This window comes from Diadema setosum, chromosome 7 (assembly GCF_964275005.1).
Source record: "Diadema setosum chromosome 7, eeDiaSeto1, whole genome shotgun sequence".
Taxonomy (NCBI): Eukaryota; Metazoa; Echinodermata; class Echinoidea; order Diadematoida; family Diadematidae; genus Diadema; species Diadema setosum.
Genome location: NC_092691.1, coordinates 8,364,061 through 8,382,095, shown reverse-complemented (window position 1 = coordinate 8,382,095; position 18,035 = coordinate 8,364,061). Strand labels below are relative to the sequence as shown.

The window sequence follows — 18,035 nt, the reverse complement described above, 5'->3', positions numbered from 1 at the left end:
TATGAGACCATTCTGAGAGAATGAAAATATTCATTTGTGAAATGACTGTGTAAAATGAAAATGAACGCAATCAGATCCATTTACTGTATCGCTGAATATCGAATGTGTTTTTACTTTTTCTAAAAATCGACACAAGTAAATTAGTTCTAACATAACTGCCACGCTGCTGCGAAGCCGGGATCGGATCGATCTTGCGTTAAAAAAATCATGAGTAAAATGACCCAGAAATGCGTGCGCTTCTATCAATGCTTCTTGTCTGGCATGACCGCCGATCGCAAGCAAACGAAAAGCAGTTACACTGTACATGCTCTGCATGTATTGCATTGCATGGCAGTGCGTGAGCAGCGCCAAATGCGCAAGCGAGGGCGAATAACTGGTCGACTGCTAGTGCTCAAAACTAATGTATGTTTACTGTACAAAGTGCACCGGTAGACATAAACGAAAACTTGCGTAAAACTTGTTGAACAGTGCGATATCTTGCACTCTGTTTCTCCCTGATCGGGGCTGCTCTTTTTCTTTCTTCCGACCCCACCAATGCTTTTTTTTTTTTTTTTTTTTTTACCGGTCATGTCGGACCGGTAACTTGTGGATTTCCTGAAAAGTTACCGGTCCGACAGTGACTTTTACCGGTCTTTGACCGTCGGACCGGCGCCAGTGTGCAGCCCTGGAAATTGGAATAGGTCCTTCTTTAAATCTCTTTAGCACATGTGATGATATTTCGTCACTGAGAGATCGTTTTTTTGTGAACTCCAGGACGGCTTACCTCCAGCTCCTCACAACTGGGGCGCCTGTCAGAATCGTTTGAGGAGGGCCTTAACACGTATGATCCGGGCGACAGGATGCCAGACAGAGAAGCCCCTCGGCCTCCTTTGGATGCAGGTGAGACAAGGCTGCTTTGGTTGCCATGGTTACAGACAGACACCAATTGGTGTCTGCTTCCAGTATCGATAGATGGGATGTTTGTTCTAAGATCTTCTCAGTGGTCTGACAAGAAGGGATCATTAAAGCTATTTTATCTGATGGTCAGAAATGTAAATTGTGAGATTCAGTCACAAAAACCTAACAAAGAAGGAAAGTATTTTTCTAGAGTCAAAAGAGTCAGAAGTGACAACAGACAATTCATGAAGTCTTTTTGAAATTTATCGTCTTTTAAAAAAAATCAAAACATGATTTGGGTGGCTCTTCTAGATTATTGGAGAAGGGGCCTATTTCATAAAGATTGAGCGTAGGTTGCAATCGAACGCAAATTGCATTTCATAAACAACTTTGCAATTGATCGCAAGTAACGTTCAGTCTACTGAAAGTTATGCTTGATTTTACTTGAAATCAAATGCAAGTGTCTTTTTAAAACTGAACTTACACTCAGTATTAAACTCACGCTTGATTCAACAAGTTATGCTATATAAATCAAGCGTAAAATCAGTCACAACTCTTTATGAAACAGGCCCCTGCTTTGGTAGCCTGGTACATCTTATGGTCAGGCAGTGGTCTCACATTGTGTACAGCACACAGTGATAGGCCACTCAGCGTTCAGGAGTCAGTACTGGTGCATATGTTTTTGTGCATATGTGTCTGTGTGTCTGTCTGTCTGTGCCGTGTGTGTAGGTTTGTTTGAAGTCAAGAGCACTCCAAATGAGATTTATCTTTTTCAGAGGCTGCCTGACACCTTTCTCCACATCCCTTCCCACAAGCAAGCACTGTGTTTAATCAGATACTCACCCTATATACTGTTTGTTATAATAGCATGGTACAAATGTAGATTTGATAATATATTCATGCATAGATGCATCTTGCCATATGGCTACACATTTTGTTGCTTATTACACATGGCCTTCTGTTACAACATTGATTTTTTTCTCTGTCTTGCCAATAAAGTTGTAATTGCTTATTTTTTTATTTTTTATTTGCTACAACTTGAAAAATCCTTCCAAAGCATGTGGTCCAATTCACTTGATAGGTATATCTTCCTTCTGTAATAGTTATTTTTCAAATTTGTGGGCTCTTCCATGCTAGAAAATTCAAAATAAAAGGTGTCTAATGATGTAATGGGTTGTCAGATGTGAGAAGGAAGGAGATGCTTCAAATTATGATAGCATTGCTCTGTTCAGAATTAAAGCATGGGATGAATTTTTAGCCACTGAATACAGGTATTTTGATAAAATGTTGTGTTGAATGCTTTCATGCATGACAATATACCCTTTCCTCTAGCTTTTCCTGATTTGCTTTTCAATGTATCTTTTTTTCTGTTTTTGCAAATTTTTTTTTGTTTATATTTTATCAGTTTTGTGTGTACTTTTTCGTTGGTTTTGTGTGTGGTTTTGTGTGTGTGTGTGTGTGTGTGTATTAGTATCTGTTTTTTTGTATGTCTGTCTGTCTCTCTTTGTCTATCTTTTCCCTGATGTTGATATGTACCTTAAAGAGGATGGCTAGTACCTGATCAGTGGGAATGCTGGGGGATGATTGTTCCAATCCTTGTGGGATTCATTTAAGAGTACATTATATATATCTATTGTTGTGTGAAAATTATTTGCTTCAGAATAGTCTCGTATTCAAGTAATGTGCAGTGATGCCTGTACAGTGATGGGGCGATCGTTAACAAACTGTTAACGATTACCCTGACACTGTACAGGCATGCTAACCTGGAAACATTGAACTGCACATTACTTGAATAAGAGACCATTCTGAAGCAAATAATTTTCACACAACAATAGATACATAATGTACTCTTAAATGAATCCCACAAGGATTGGAACAATCATCCCCCAGCATTCCCACTGATTCCCACTGATCAGTTACTAGCCATCCCCTTTAATGTGTTCTGTTTCTATTCTGCATTTCTTTACTTAAAGGAATGGTATAGTTTTGGTTAAGACCTAATTTCAGGTTTCTAACATTTTTTGGTGAGATAATGAGAAACCTCTTATAAGATATGAAAGAGCATGTACTTCTATGAGGAATTCAACATTTATTTGATGAAAATTGCTTTTGAAATGACTGAGATATCCAAAAACGAGCGATTCTAATAAAGTGTGGGACCCACACTTTATTACGATCGCTTTGTTTGACTTTGTTTTTGGATGTTTCAATAATTCCAAACCCGATTTTCATCAAATAAACTTTGAATTCCTCTTAAAATGGTATGCTCTGTATTATATCATAAGAGTTTTCTTGGTATCTCACAAAAAGTTAAAAGCCCAATTCTCATCTCCACCAATACTGTACCGTCCCTTTAAGCTCTCCTTTCTCTCATGTCTTTGTCTCTCCTCTTTTATCTATATATCCATCTATCGATCTCTCTTCTGTCTATATCAATCCATCTTGTGATAATCGATCTATCTCTGGATGTATCTATTGATTTGTCTGTGGATATATCTTTTGATCTGTCTATTGATCTATGTGTGGATATATCTGTATATCTGTCTATTGATCTATCTGTGGATATATCTATTGATCTGTCTATTGATCTTTCTATGGATATATCTATTGATCTGTCTATTGATTTATCTCTATCTAAATATCCATCCATCTCTTCTATCTATCCATCTATCTATTCATCCATCCATCTATCCATCTACCTACTTATCTATCTATCTACCTATCTATTCATCTATTTATCTTTCTATCTATCTATGTATTTATCTAACGAACTAGTTATGTATCTGTCTATAAATCTCTTTACTCCTATTCAGCTGTCTTTTTCTATATATCTCACGCTGTCTTGTATTATTTTATGAAAATATGTTTCTTTATGTCCCATTAATTCCTACTATCTGTGTTTCTTTTACAGCTCATGGTACGGTCATGAGTGTGTTTCTGCTTGTCTTTTTCTCTCCATTTTTATCTCTCTTTACTTTCTCCCTTTTATGAATGTAGTCAGTCTGTTTGTCATCTTCCACCTCCCAAATAAGAACAAAGTGAACTCCGTTTAATAGTCACACACACACACACACACTCTCTCTCTCTCTCTGTAGGATAAAACACATTTTGTGTTTTCCATGAAATATTCAAGCCTCGTGATACTCTATCTCTCTCTTAATACTATATTTTCCATCAATCAACTTGATCCAATGTTATGTCTCTGCGTGTATTTGTGTCTGTGTCTGTCTATTTGTTTGTGTGTTTGAGTCCTTTTAGCCTTTAGTTAAAAATCAGCTTCTATCTTTGTTGCCGTCATCACACACACTTTTCCCATCCTTCCCTCCCCCCCCCCCCCCCCGCCTCCTCGGTGCATGCCCGCGTCCCCCCACGCAGCCGCCCACCGGGCCATGCCTTCCCCCCCTCATCAGCTGGCGCCTCCCCAGTTGCCGGACAACAGCTCCACCGGCTACGTCAAGATGCGCAGCTTCACCACCCCATCTCCCAGGCAACCGGGCAAGTTCTCCTCCCCTGATGATGTGGGGTATACCAATATGCGTCGGCTGGATGGAGATGAGGATCAGGATGGTAGAGGGCGGGTTGGTGGGCGCGATGGTGGTGGAGGGAGCCCTAATGGTGAGATGGCAAAAATCATTTAAATCTTCTTGGTAAGAAGTAGCAGCCCTCTGCAGCACACCCTACCAGTTTGTGTAATATTTGACAGGCAACTCCCATCACAATTAAGTCTTTGTGGCTGGCAATTTTCCTTCGTTATATCAAACTTTCATACATTGTAATAGCTGAACAAATTAAAAATATAAAGATATATAGATAATGAACTTACGACCTGAATTTTTACTCTGTTATAACCAAATTTCGTTATAACTGTGTCCGTTGTAACAGGCGTGTAGGCCGACTGTATATGTGGTAAGGTTTTAGTGACATTTTGTTCCAAATCATCTCACCCAATTTGAATCAGGAGAAGCTGAATGATTTTTTTGAAAAAGTTTTTTGTTGGTTTCACAAAGTATCATTTATCTACCTTATTTTCATTTGGGTTGTGTCTTGCACAAATGTGAATAATAACCATATTGGGTTTTCCGTGAGGGGATTTCCCCAAGTGTGATCAATGACATTGGTTTCGTAATGCTCATAAAAAGTTTGTTTTACGATATACTGTGGATGAATGGCTAGGGAAAATTAATTTGCATCAGATAACATGATACGTGTGTCACCCTTTTATCAGCCCCAGTCTTCTGCTGTGTTGGAAACAATTTTAAGAGTTAGCCCTAAATTTAAAGTAGTGATGGGATTATTATTATCATTATCATCATTATTGTTATAAATAATGATATTTTTATTATTATTTATTCATTTATTTATTTATTTATTATTATTAGTATCATTATTATTATTATCATCATTATTATTATTATTCGTAGTAGTAGTAGTAATTAGTATTAGTATTATTATCATAATTATTATTATTATTGTTATTACTATCATTATTATTGCTGCTGCAGCTGCTGCTACAATGTACTACTACTTCTACTACTAGTTATTATTACTATAATTGTTATTTGCTGGAGACTGGTCAGAATGGTGTGCATATGAGGGCTGCTACAAAACTTGTATTATTCAAATTCATTTCCCTGCATATTATTTGGTGTGGCATTGGGCTGCCCACTGCATGTCTGAACAAAAGTGCACATATATGTATAATCAATGGCTGATAGCATGCAAAGAAGCCCTGCACTGAAGCCCTACTCAATTCTGTATCCCTATATAATGTGATGTTATCCTCTGCATGGTTTTCTTGTCTCTGTCAAGTCTTAAATGTTTGTTAAAATTGTTTGCTTGTCAATGCTATTTGATGTTGGTCCTCTTTCTTCCAAAGAATTCTATAAAGAAAGAAAAAGCAAGGGATTGTAGTATACAACAGTTTCTTTGCCTGTATATCATCGGTAGCCATTTTTAATCCCACTTCTTGGTGTATTTCATGTGAAAATCCATCTACCTGTCTATCCTCTTTTGTTTTTGTTTTTGTTTTTTAAACAGAGCCTATGAATATCATTAACTCTCCTTCTAATGGAGTGATTTGTGTTTTTGCCTCCAGATAGTTAGGAAGGTACAAAGCAGTGCCTTTTGATGTCCTAAATTTTGTTTCTTCCTCAGGGCGAACATATAAATGCATCTCCTAATTCTAAGATAAATATTGACTCTACTGTGTCCAGAAAAAAGGAGCATCAATGTTATCATGCTCCTTGCAGAAATCTGCATCTGTTTTACATCATTTTTTTTTCCAGTTTTGCCCTAGCATTTTTACTTCCAAGTTTTGTCTGGAGGGGCTTCAGAGTGTAATTATTATGTAATCAAGCCCCAAAACATTAACTAAAGAAGATTAGGTGTCTTTTCAAGATCACTTCGTGGACACAAGGACCCCATTTCATAAAAAGTTGATATGAGAGCAACTCTTGCTGGAATGGCAGTTGTCATGGTAATGACAAGAATCCAATCAGCTTCCTGGTTGGCTGTTGCTGTGGAAAGTTGTCATTCCAGCAAGAGTTGCTGTCCTAACATCTTCTATGAAATGGGGCACTGGCCAACTTTTTGCCTGTACATAGCCCACACAAAGCTCTAGTTGGGTCCCATTTCATAGAAGATGTTAGGATAACAGCTCTTGCTGGAATGGCAACTTCCCATAGTAACGGCCAATCATGAAACTGGATTCTTCTTGTTTCCATGATACTTGCCATTCCAGCAAGAGTTGCGATCAAAGCAGCTTTTCTGTGAAATAGGGCCCTGATGTCCAATGGGATGCACACTTTTAGTTGTGAGATTCATCAGTTTGTATTTGTCCCATCCCGCCACATCCAAGTCAGATACTGTATAGGCTGTTATTTTTGCGTACAGATATTTTCGCGAATGAGGAGTTCATAGACATTTTCGCGAGATGTTGTTTTTGCGAACTGACGCAGACGCTAACGTAGAAAGGCTGTACCCTAGCACATGGAGACATTTTCATGTGTTGTTAAATTCGCGATCCAACTGAGATTCGCAAAATTTGCAAAAATAACAGCTTATACAGTATTGGACTGATCTGTCTCCCTGGCAGTTATATCCAAGAATATGAGGCAGTCATTGCAAAGTGGAGAATTATAGCAATTTCAAGATTTTGACTTCATTCTCAACTTTGAAAACATCTCTGATGTTGCTTTTGTGAGAATGAACACAATTGTTGGTGCGCATGTATTTGTGAGAGTGTTTTTGTGTATCTGTTTGTGTGTGTGTGTGTGTATGTCTGTGAGTCTTGTCTCTGTGTAGGCTGCTCTAGTATAAACATGCAAAAAAAGAAAGAAAGAAAGAAAGAAGCCTGATTAATTTAAAACTGTAATGCAAACAGAGTAACCATCATTATTATAATGAAAAAAATATAGTCATATTATAACATGTTTTCAAGGGATAAAATGTTAACTGCTGGTGTATAATGTCACTGTGTATTGTTGGATATTCTGCATCGGATTCTTCATGATACAATTAGCATTTTTAGTCAAACCAAACTTTTTCTTCTGATTGATTATTGTGACAGGTATCTTTAAATTCTTAGATACTGATGATGGTTATGGGCATTATAACTTCTGCAATTGCCATTGATATTGGTATTAAAATCATAACCTTTTTTGTCATTGTCGTCATAATTATAAGTCATGCTTGCTGCGATATCATGTACATGTATATTCAATAATGGCAAATGTTTTCTCATGTAATCCCAACAATTATCTGATGTGTACGAGAAATAATCAAGGTGATTAATCCTGCAACTAATACTGACTTTTATATAAAGACCATTCTTCTCTCCCCCTGTTGTCATGGTAACCATGGTTGACACATTACTTTGTCAGCAGCAAGTAGACAGGTAAATTGAAATTTGTTGCCATTTGGAGATATTTATCTAGTACTTGAATTGTGATTTACTTGTAGATACAAAAAAAAAAAGCTCAAGAAAAAAAAACTGTCTATCTGTAAACTGCAATATATTTGAAAATTTAGATGAAGACAACTTCAGTACACAGAGTATTGAATCTCTGTCGTATTTGTGAATTTGTCACTTTGTCTACTAACATAATAATGTCAAGGCTGCACACTGGCACTAGTCTGACGGTCCAGGACCAGTAAAAATCACTGTCAGACCAGTAACTTTTTCAGGAATGGACCAGTAAAAGATGGAAAAACTGGGTACCTACTGGTCAGACAGATAGGTCAGACAAGTAGAAAAAAAAATGGGTTAGTGTGCAGCCCTGGTTATGAAATAGCTCTGATTTGCTGCAATGCACAAAAAAGGTGATGAGTTTGGTTGTGCTGGAGTTGTCTCCATCTTGAGGGCAATGAAGTAAAAACAAACAAACAAGCAAACAAGCAAACTCTCCTAAACTTTCTGTGGGTGATTTCAGGGAAACATGAAATTCTAATCTTGTGTACTGTCTTCTCTACCATGTGTCATCTTAGTAGTTTGACTAAATTTGATCACCTGTAGTTATCTCTCTATCTCTTCCTCTCCGTTCTCTCCTCTCTTCTCTTTTTATCCACCACCCTACCACACTTCACCTCTATCCTGCCACACGTTGCATGAAACGTTTCTACTTCATTCCCCTTTGTTCTCTTGACCCTCATTGATTCCCACTCACTACAACTGTGACTCTTTGCAACTTTTCTGTCCAACTCCCAACCAAAATGTTTGATGTTCTCTTTTTTTGTGTGTGTGTTCTATAACAACCTTTCCCCATCTGCCCTTCCACCCTAAAAAGGCAAGACCCTCACCCCACCCCCACTGCCCCGCAAGTCCCGCAGTCACCACGGTTACTGCACACACTTAAAATCAGTTCCAGAAGAGCAGGCCGAGACAGGAATCACTTCTCCGATGGTACACCACATAAAGAGTGAGTTGTCTTTGGGTGGAGAGATGTGGCATGTGTGTCTCTCCCGTCACTCCCTGTGCCTGCATGTATTAAAAAAGTCTTCATACCCAAAAGCATGCAATTAAAAAAAAAACTTGATCACACATCGGTACTCACAATAACATTGTGTGTCTATCTTTCATAATATTCTGTGAACAATTTTACCCCCTCCCATATTGCAATCATCTCCAAATGATGTTGCACAAAAACTTTCATTTCCAAGAGTCACGTTTTAAGAACCTCACCTGCTTTAAACTTAAAAAAAAAAAAAAATGATGCATGAATCTAAACATTCACCTGGTATGAAATCATTCTTTTTTTGCATGCACATTTTACCATCATGATCATCACAACATTCTTTACATTTCAGTGTAATTATGTATACATGTATAACAGTTAGCATTAGAATGATATCAAATGCAACAACATTTTTCAAAATCATATACATCTACAACTTTGTAACTTGATTATATGTATGCGTCATATATAGATAGGTATTTGTTTAAGGGTTGTGTGGTAACTAATGAAATGGATATCATTCACCATATAGCCTTTTATATGCTCATAGCAGAGCAGTGGTAGTGATTTCTTACTGGTACGTATTCCTAAGCCGTAGATTGTGTAGTCAAGAAGAACACAAGATGTCAACCACACATGATTTTTCACACAACAAAACAACAACACAGAACAAAACAACCAGAACCCATCCAAAACGAAAATGATTACCCTCAAACAAATACAGACGAACTTAACTGACTAACCAGCAAGTTTGTTGTATTACTCCATCAGTGGAGACCAACGGGTAAGAATTTAGTTCATTATCTTTACTGATCAGAGGTCTTTTTTTTTGTAAGCTGGGCAATTTTCTCTTTTAAAGGTTGCTACGTGATAGTTGAACTTCAGAAACTGCAATATTTGCCATATGAATTATAGGTGTATTGAATGAACTGGCTTAAGTTATCAACAAAACACACCAAAAAACATACAATCCACAAGTGGCAACATAGCCTATACTGTTTCTTGGTGATGAAGACATGACTTATTTTGACATAGTTTTTTGGTTTTTTTTCCCTTCAGAATCCCGTTTGTTTGTCATAACATCTTGGCCACTTGTGCATTTTTACACCATTCTTTTCTCTTTCCTTTTCTTTTCAAAGTGAAGAGCTCTACTAATACTCAAGCATTGTGGCCTGGGCTGTTTTACACTTTGTGCGAATCAATCCTGCTAACCATTTGATTGCTACCTCTTAGGGATATTAAACTTACTCGCTATATTGTCAATATAAGACATATTATAAACAATCATATAATCACTGTATACTAATATTAATGATGGGTTATCAATGCAGTTTCACTGTCAATGATACAGTGTCCCAGAATTTAGTGCAAGCACGTTTGTATCGCCTTATGCGGAGCTCTACTTATTGCTATGAAGAAGAAATCATCGTGCAAGTGTAGAATTTCTGTTAAATGCAACCAGTAATGCACACGTATAAAATGTAACTTTATTAGAATTGATGTATTACATGCAGGTTATCAGACTCATTACCTTGATTCTGTTGTGATTTGAGGTCCAGTTTACCTTTGGGAGCAGTGATTTAAAAAATGTTCAAGATATCACATTTGATGCACATGTATAGGTCTGTTGTATCACAAAACATCCTACCAAAAAAAAAAAAAAAAAAAAATTTGTAATAAAGCCTAAAATATAAGGAGATATTAGTATTTTTCTTAATAAACCGTAACTCTAGACAGTTTAGTCTGGAAACATTTTTATCATAACTATTGTTCAAATTTTTTGTATTAAACAGTACTTAACATCAATGATACAGATTCAAATTTTGGCAGTGGTTGCTTCTATCCCTAACTCACATTTTAGAACTATTCTAAAGCACTAATGCTGGGTTTTTGTTTTATCTGCAAATGGTAAATTATGCCTTTAACGTTGATATGGAATATTGTTGTTATTTCCATTAGAGCATGCATCGTTTCTGCCACCTTTGAAGGAAGGTAAAAGATACTGGTCTTTGTATTCCAAGCCCTCATTTATGGACAGATTTGATTATGCACTCTTTGTTTCCTTTTTGTTGCTTGGGGATGGTTAGGAGGTGGAAAACGTGTGGAGGGAGGGCAGAACAATGTAATTGGTATATTGGTATTAAAGGGTGTGTACAGTTCTGGTTGAGATGAGGATTTAGCTTTTAACGTTTTGCGAGATATTCAGAAACCACTCTATGAGATGTCAAAGAGCATGCAATTCTAAGGGGTATCAAAAGTTTATTTGATGAAAATTGGTTTTGAAATAGCTGAGATATCCAAAAACAAGGTGAAACAAAGAGATCCTAATAAAAGGCGTGGCCTGTTGCCCTTTATTAGTATCGCTTTTCTGGATATCTCAGCCATTTGAAAACCAATTTTCATCAAATAAATGTTGAATCCTTCTTAAAATTACGTGCCCTTTCATATTTCATGGGAGGTTTCTCATTATCTCACTTTATTGGAATGTTCAAAACATGAATCCCCACCTCAACCAGTACTGTACAGTCCCTTTAGGATATGAAGTTAGATTTTTTTTTATGTGCCATCGTAAACGAAGGGAAGAATTGTGCTCGGTGAGAATCATTAGTAGATGGCGAAGTGGGGTTGCTGTTTGAGAGACCATACAAAGTAGATTCAGTGTTCTGTCCAGCATCTTTGCAGTACGCCATGTGCAGACACATTCATGCATCATGCATACTTTTGAGTCTCCTTCCGCCATGTTACTGTAAAAACCAGAAATATTCACGGCGTGAAATTTTCACGAATTGGAGCCGATGAGCTTTTTCTCGGCATTTAATTTCTAGCTATTAAATTGCCACTGGCATCATAAATGCATAGTTTAGACAAGAACTTAATTTCACAAATCTTGGCTCCTCATCAAATTTGCGAAAATTTCTGGTATTGCAGTATTTGTACGACCGCAGAAGCCAACCATGTGGTAGCAGCTTGCTTTCAACATGAATCTCTTGCCTGCATTTCTTAAAATAAAGAATTTGTTTCAATATTTTTTGTTCGAGTTTGCTCAAAAGCAATGACAAGTATTGGGTTAAGGCAATAAAAAATTTATCTGCTTTGCTTCGTTCAGTTACTCTGCTCTTAAAGTAATTACAGCTGTATTGTGTGCATCTGCTATGAGAAGGAAAATGTGAAGGGAAAAAAAATCACCTGAGGTAGAAATGCTCTTTTTATTATTTTTTTTAATTGATTCTTTTTTCTTTTTTTTACAAAGGTTGCTTAAAAAGGCTTGAATTGTGAAATTCGTTATCAGCAAAGTGTAAAAGTTTAATTTAGGTCATCAGGAAGCCACATCCTGTTCAATTCAAGAAATCTGGAACTGAAAGTAGCATTTTATTATTTTTTTTTCTCTTCAGCCAATTCTTCTCATAGGGTTGCCAAGGGTTGCCATGGGACAGGACATGTATACCTAAATATTTCAGTAGTAAAAGTTTCACTTCACAATTAAGAAAATCAAAAATAAAAGGAAACAAAGGCAAGATGATACAAAGGAATCATTTACACCATTAAAAAAAAAAGCCTTGTCTGTGGTTTAGGTGTCAATTGACACAGAAAAATCCCCACAGCATTGTACATACTTTAAAGACCATGGCACAAAAAGGGGTAAGGGAACTTTAAAGGACAAGTTCACCTTCATTAACATAAGGATTGAGAGAATGTAGCAATATTAGTAGAATACATCATTGCAAGTTTGAGGAAAATCGGACAATCCGTTCAAAAGTTATGAATTTTTGAAGTTTTTGTGCAGTCACCGCTGGATGAGAAGACTACTGCAGTGTATGATGTCACATGCGTACAACAATATAAAGGGAAATATAAAGAGAATTTCACAAAATTTCATCTTTTGAAAAAAGTATGTACATTCCCTTGACTCATTACTGACATATGTTATGGGTAATATTATTCCCATTGCCTTTAAAAAGGGGCAAGTCAAGTGCTCTTTTATTATGCGAAAAAAGTGAAAATATGTTGAATTTTCTTTACATTTTCTTTATACTGTTGTATTCATATGACATCACAAGCCTTAGTAGTCTCTTCATCCAGTGGTTCCAACACAAAAATTTTAAAAATTCATAACTTTTGCATTGATTGTCCAATTTTCCTCAAACTTTCACTGATGTGTTCTACTAATATTGCTGCATTCTCACAATCCTTATGTTTATGAAGGTGAACTTGTCCTTTAATGGGAAAGTTGATCAGAAAGTGGTAGTGTTAACTTATTGTCATCATTCGAGCAGGTACTGTTTTAAATCACAGCATCTTAGTATATTTCAATGACCGCATTTAATTACATATCAAAAGTCATTAAAGGAGACTTGAAAGTGAGACTAACTCTGTGTGTGTGAGGCAAGACATAAATGTTATGTATACCTCTTTCTTTATTTTTGCTTGAGTTTTGGATGGCGTTTTTGCTTGAGTTTTGGATGGCGAGAAAAAGAGTAATGTGTGTGTTTGTGTGTATGTGTGTGTGTCTATGTGTCTGTCTTTGTGTGGATACTGGGATGAGGAAACGTGCATGGTTATAAATACAGAGCCTGCGCGTTAATGACACTTGTTGCTTAAATCTGAAAGCTTTCAGCAGAAATTGGCTATCCAACAAAACAAGCAAATCTGATTAATGTTCGTTCAATTCCAGATTCAATTGAATATATATTATACAAGAATCAGATGAAAGAAAAATTCCCCAAATTGTCTTTACAAGAATTACTTTATGCATTTTTATGGCAAGTTCTCAGCATACTATTCATTGGTAGATGAGTTCTTCAGCTGTAGAATTTCTGTGAACGACAAACATGAAAAGAGAAAAGTAAGAAAATATCACGCAAATACCATGCCATATCATTGCTATTACTTCATTTATCCACTGGGTCTTTTTTTTTTTTTAATTTTTAAGCCTAGTATGTTAACAATGATTTTTTTTTTATTTTTTAAATAAGGTCAAATAATAAAATTTTATGACATTCAATTCTCTCCACTGGTTAAATTGCAACCGTCTATTAAACATATCATAAGCATGCTGCAAAATTCCAACTCTGATGTACCTATGAAGTAAGTGTAATATTTCATTATCTCTGCATTTTTGGAAAAAAAAAAAGACTCCAACCAAAAGTTGATTCCAAGGCCATTTTCTCATTCAAAGCTTTCATTTTTTTTTTAATTTGTTACATTCTATATTTTGTAATTTCATATCTCTTCTTTTACATGGTCATGAAGACAACGAACAAATCAAATAAAATGTTATTTATTTTTTGTTCTGAGTTTCTATAAAGCAGTTGTTGGTTTTCCCCTATCTCTTGGGTGATTTTAAACACCACTATAACAGGTCTGCTGCATTTCATATCGTGCCAATATCTGAAACCACTGTAAAACCTTCCAATGAAAGAGCATGTCCCACTTTGTATGTGTGTGTGTGTGTGTGGAATAACCCCCTCCCCTCATTTTGTGTCATTCTAGTTTGTTTACAACTGCCATGCTTATATATTATACTGCATAGCAGCCATGACAAATCCCCCCCCCCCCAAAAAAAAAAGAAAGACAGAAAAGAAATAAAAAATGAAAGAAGAAAGAAAAGAAGGAAGAAGAATAAACCAATTACATCTAAATTACTCTCAGTTGTCTTTTATTTGACTTTCGATATGACAGTATGTGCATCCCCAAATTGCCATGATTTTTTTTTTCTTTTTGTCTTCACATCATTTTAAACTCCAGAAGTATGAAGTGAAGATTGGAAACTCTTTCTCTTGTCATATGTAGCAACCACAGCGTACCTCTTTCGTTTTGCTTTCTGCTTGAAAGGATATACATGGTGTGCATAACTTCCTTTTCTCTTTATGGTCTATTTTACCTTCCTAGCTATGGGATGTCATTTATGGCATGGGGTATTTATCCTAGTATTGATGTATGTAGGAATTGTCGTTTTATTGATGGTGACAAGTTCTTTCCTTTTCATCTTGTCAGTCATGTAGAACTGAGTTAGTATTTACTCCTGACATGTGTATCACAGTGAAATTAGAAAGAAAAGCAAAGGCATTTTATGATTATTCATGTCGTCACCTTTATAGCAACTTGGCGCACACTTATGGAAAAGTATACAAGGAGCCAGTACAGTCATGATTTTGCAGATCATGGTCGCTCTTATTTTGCAGATCTTGGCAGCTTTTATGATATCCAGTGTTAGAATAATTATATTTATTCAGGGTACCACCAATATGCAAAGGGAGGTTGTAGAGCCCTGTCACAGATGTACTGTGGGATAGCCCTGTAGCACTTTTGCTTCCCGTCCTCATCCGCGTGTGAAACAACACAATCCATGTGTGCATTTCCTTCATTACAACTCTTTTCCTCAGTTTGAATTTGGTATGAAAAGAGTTTATAGGTTTTCAGTTTCACTGATTTTTGGCCATTAAAGTCATGAGTTGTCACTGCGATGCTGTAATGTGTTGGTCACGCGATGATACGCAAAGAAATCTTCAAAAATACCCCTGGATGAAAGACGTGACCTTGGTTGGTTTGTTGATTAGTTGGCAAGCTCTATACAGTTCTTCCCCGACTCATCCTGCTTAGCCATGTACTGTAAAAGTGGAAATTTTCATGCATTTCACGCAACTTTTCGTTTTTTGCTTCCCATATATACCAATAGTTGATGTATTGATTCCGCAGAATTAGAGACACATGAAACTCTCCTTAGCCGGCTGAGCTTAAAAAATTAGTTGTGTGAAAATATCCACTATTACAGTAATCCAAACTCTGTTCGCGCTGGTCTAGAGAGCAAGATCAGCCCAGACCAAATCCAACTTTGCTGCTGAGCCATCCCATAATGCATCTGAACCAGGCTGGCAGGGGTTGGCATTTGCATATTGGTAATATCCCAAATTGTTGTATGTCATAGCACCACCATACAAAAATATCTTCTTCTTTTTTTTCTCTTTTTCTCTTTTTTTTTTTTTTTTTTTTTTGCATTCTACTGTCCACAAGCTAAGCCAGGCAACCGATTTCTGTGAATGGAATTGTATAATGATATTAGAAGTTGTATTTTCCTTCTTTTCAGTCTCTCACAGCGAGCTACCAAAATGACAGGGAGAGCTCGTTTTTAGACTCTAGACGGTGTTGGTAAGAAGCCTTCAAAAGTGTACTACCTATTTCGCACAAAACTTGCCACACATTGACTTGTCAAATATGTACTTTAATATCAAATTGCCATGATATCTTGCACTCAATGGTGATAAGGCTTCTTCAGTTGCCAGTACACAACCCCACCTGTGCTACTTGTAGATATTTTGGCAAAATTCACTTTTGCCGTTTATTTTCTAGTTTTCAGGTAATTTTTTAGTTTTTTTTTTTTTTTTTTTGTTCAGCACTATTTCTTCTGTAGTCACAGAATTTTTGCACTCATTGAGAGTGTTAAATTTAGATTCCTGCACCTGTCTACAGTTTAATAATTGTTTGGGGGTTCTCCCCCATGTTCCTCCAAGTTCTGTCTTTCTTTCTTTTTTTTTTTCACATAGTTACATCAGAATCTGAATGAAGTACACTGAGTATGATGGCAATCATATGTAGAATACAATGTACTTTGGCAATATTCACTTTTCCCTTTCATTTTCATGTTATCAATTTATTTTTAAGTTTTTGGTCTGCACTTTTCTTATGTAGTCACAGATGTGTATCAAACAGTACAGACACAGATATGGATATGAGTACTGCATGATACTATTGGATGATTTGAAATATAAAATGCTCTTATTTAATCTTCACATGACTTTCTTGTCCAGGCCAACGATATGTGCACATACATGTAGTACATACATTTTATCGCTTCTTTGATTTGTTTAACGAAAGCAAAGATTTAATTCGTAACTGTGATTTCCTGTCAGTACACTGACTTCTGTGCTGATAGTTGTTAGATACTAACTTGCCGTACCACAAACTCACAATTCTTGGGGTGATCGATCATTTCTGTATGCTGGCCCATTCCTATGGAATAGACTTCCACACAACATTCGCAATCTGTCCTCTCTAAGTGAGTTTAAGAGCTCACTTAAAACTTGGTTATTTAGACAAGCTTTTTCGCAAACATTTCCTTTATTCCTTTCTCATACCTCCTTTTCACTGGTTTTTTCTCTCTGCCTCTCTTTCTTGCGCCATGAGCATCTTTTCGTGATGGATACCGGCGCATTACAAGTGTTCATATTATTATTATTATTAAAATGCTCTGTGGTACCTGAACTGAATATTTTGATGGGATTGCAATGCACTGCATACTGGGATTTTACTTATGAATATAACAACAGTGATGCATTCAGACCATTTTATGGTCAGTGTGCTTGCTTTTAGCACATCAGTGGTACAATGTAGTATTGGGCAGTCTAGAGTAGAATGGTTACCAGTGGCTGCATCTAGAGCCGCCAGGAAAGACCATTAAGTCCAATTAGCAATCTAAAATGGATGCGGGGGGGGGGGGGGGGGGGGGGGGGATATGCAAACAATAGAAGTTCTGTTTTTTCTTCTTCTTGTGAAGTACAGTCCACCATCTGGTACATTACATACTCCCCACGTTCACATTGTCCCCCGCGTCGCGGGGACAGCCTCAAGAGATCTTATCTTTTTTACGACTGACCGTTCACATTGGTACCTCATCTGTCCCCGAGCTGTGGGGGCAATTGGGGCTTGGGGCGAGCTCTGCCAGGCATAGCGCATGCGCACATTTGATGACCACAGCTGGACGCTATCAATTTCGCCCCAAGGTCACTCTCCCCTCCAAATCTTGTCCCCGTACCCGACTTGATTCGCGGGGACGAGGGGACAAGTCCCAGCGAGCGTTCACATTATGGTTTTGGAGGAGAAAGTCCCACAGCTCGGGACTTTCCCCGCGGCGCGGGGGACAATGTGAACGCAGTGACTGTTTGGCTGGTCAGCGTAGTGCATATGGTGCATTCAAACAAAATGAAAAAAATAGAAGGACTACTCCACGTGTAATGCTTGTGCAACTAAAAAGGCAGCTCCTTTCCTAGGTAGATGGTAAACATAATGCACACACATTGATTTTATTTGTATATGCATGTAGGAATATGTATTTGCATAGTTATTACACATACTATAGATACACACATGCATACATATAATGCACTTTTTTTCTTTCTGCTTAAAGAAAAACAGGATTTCCGTTTAAGACAT

The 18,035-nt window shown here is 36.9% G+C and overlaps 1 protein-coding gene across 1 annotated transcript in view; it reads left to right on the top strand.

Annotated features, from left to right (window-relative positions):
* The window catches only part of LOC140230761 (uncharacterized), an 81,313-nt gene that overhangs the window by 58,898 nt on the left and 4,380 nt on the right, over positions 1 to 18,035 (top strand). Inside the window, exons 9-11 of the mRNA XM_072310900.1 lie at positions 754 to 879; positions 4,252 to 4,491; positions 8,661 to 8,792. Of these exons, the coding sequence (XP_072167001.1) occupies positions 754 to 879; positions 4,252 to 4,491; positions 8,661 to 8,792 (498 nt within the window). The remainder of the gene's footprint in view (positions 1 to 753; positions 880 to 4,251; positions 4,492 to 8,660; positions 8,793 to 18,035) is intronic.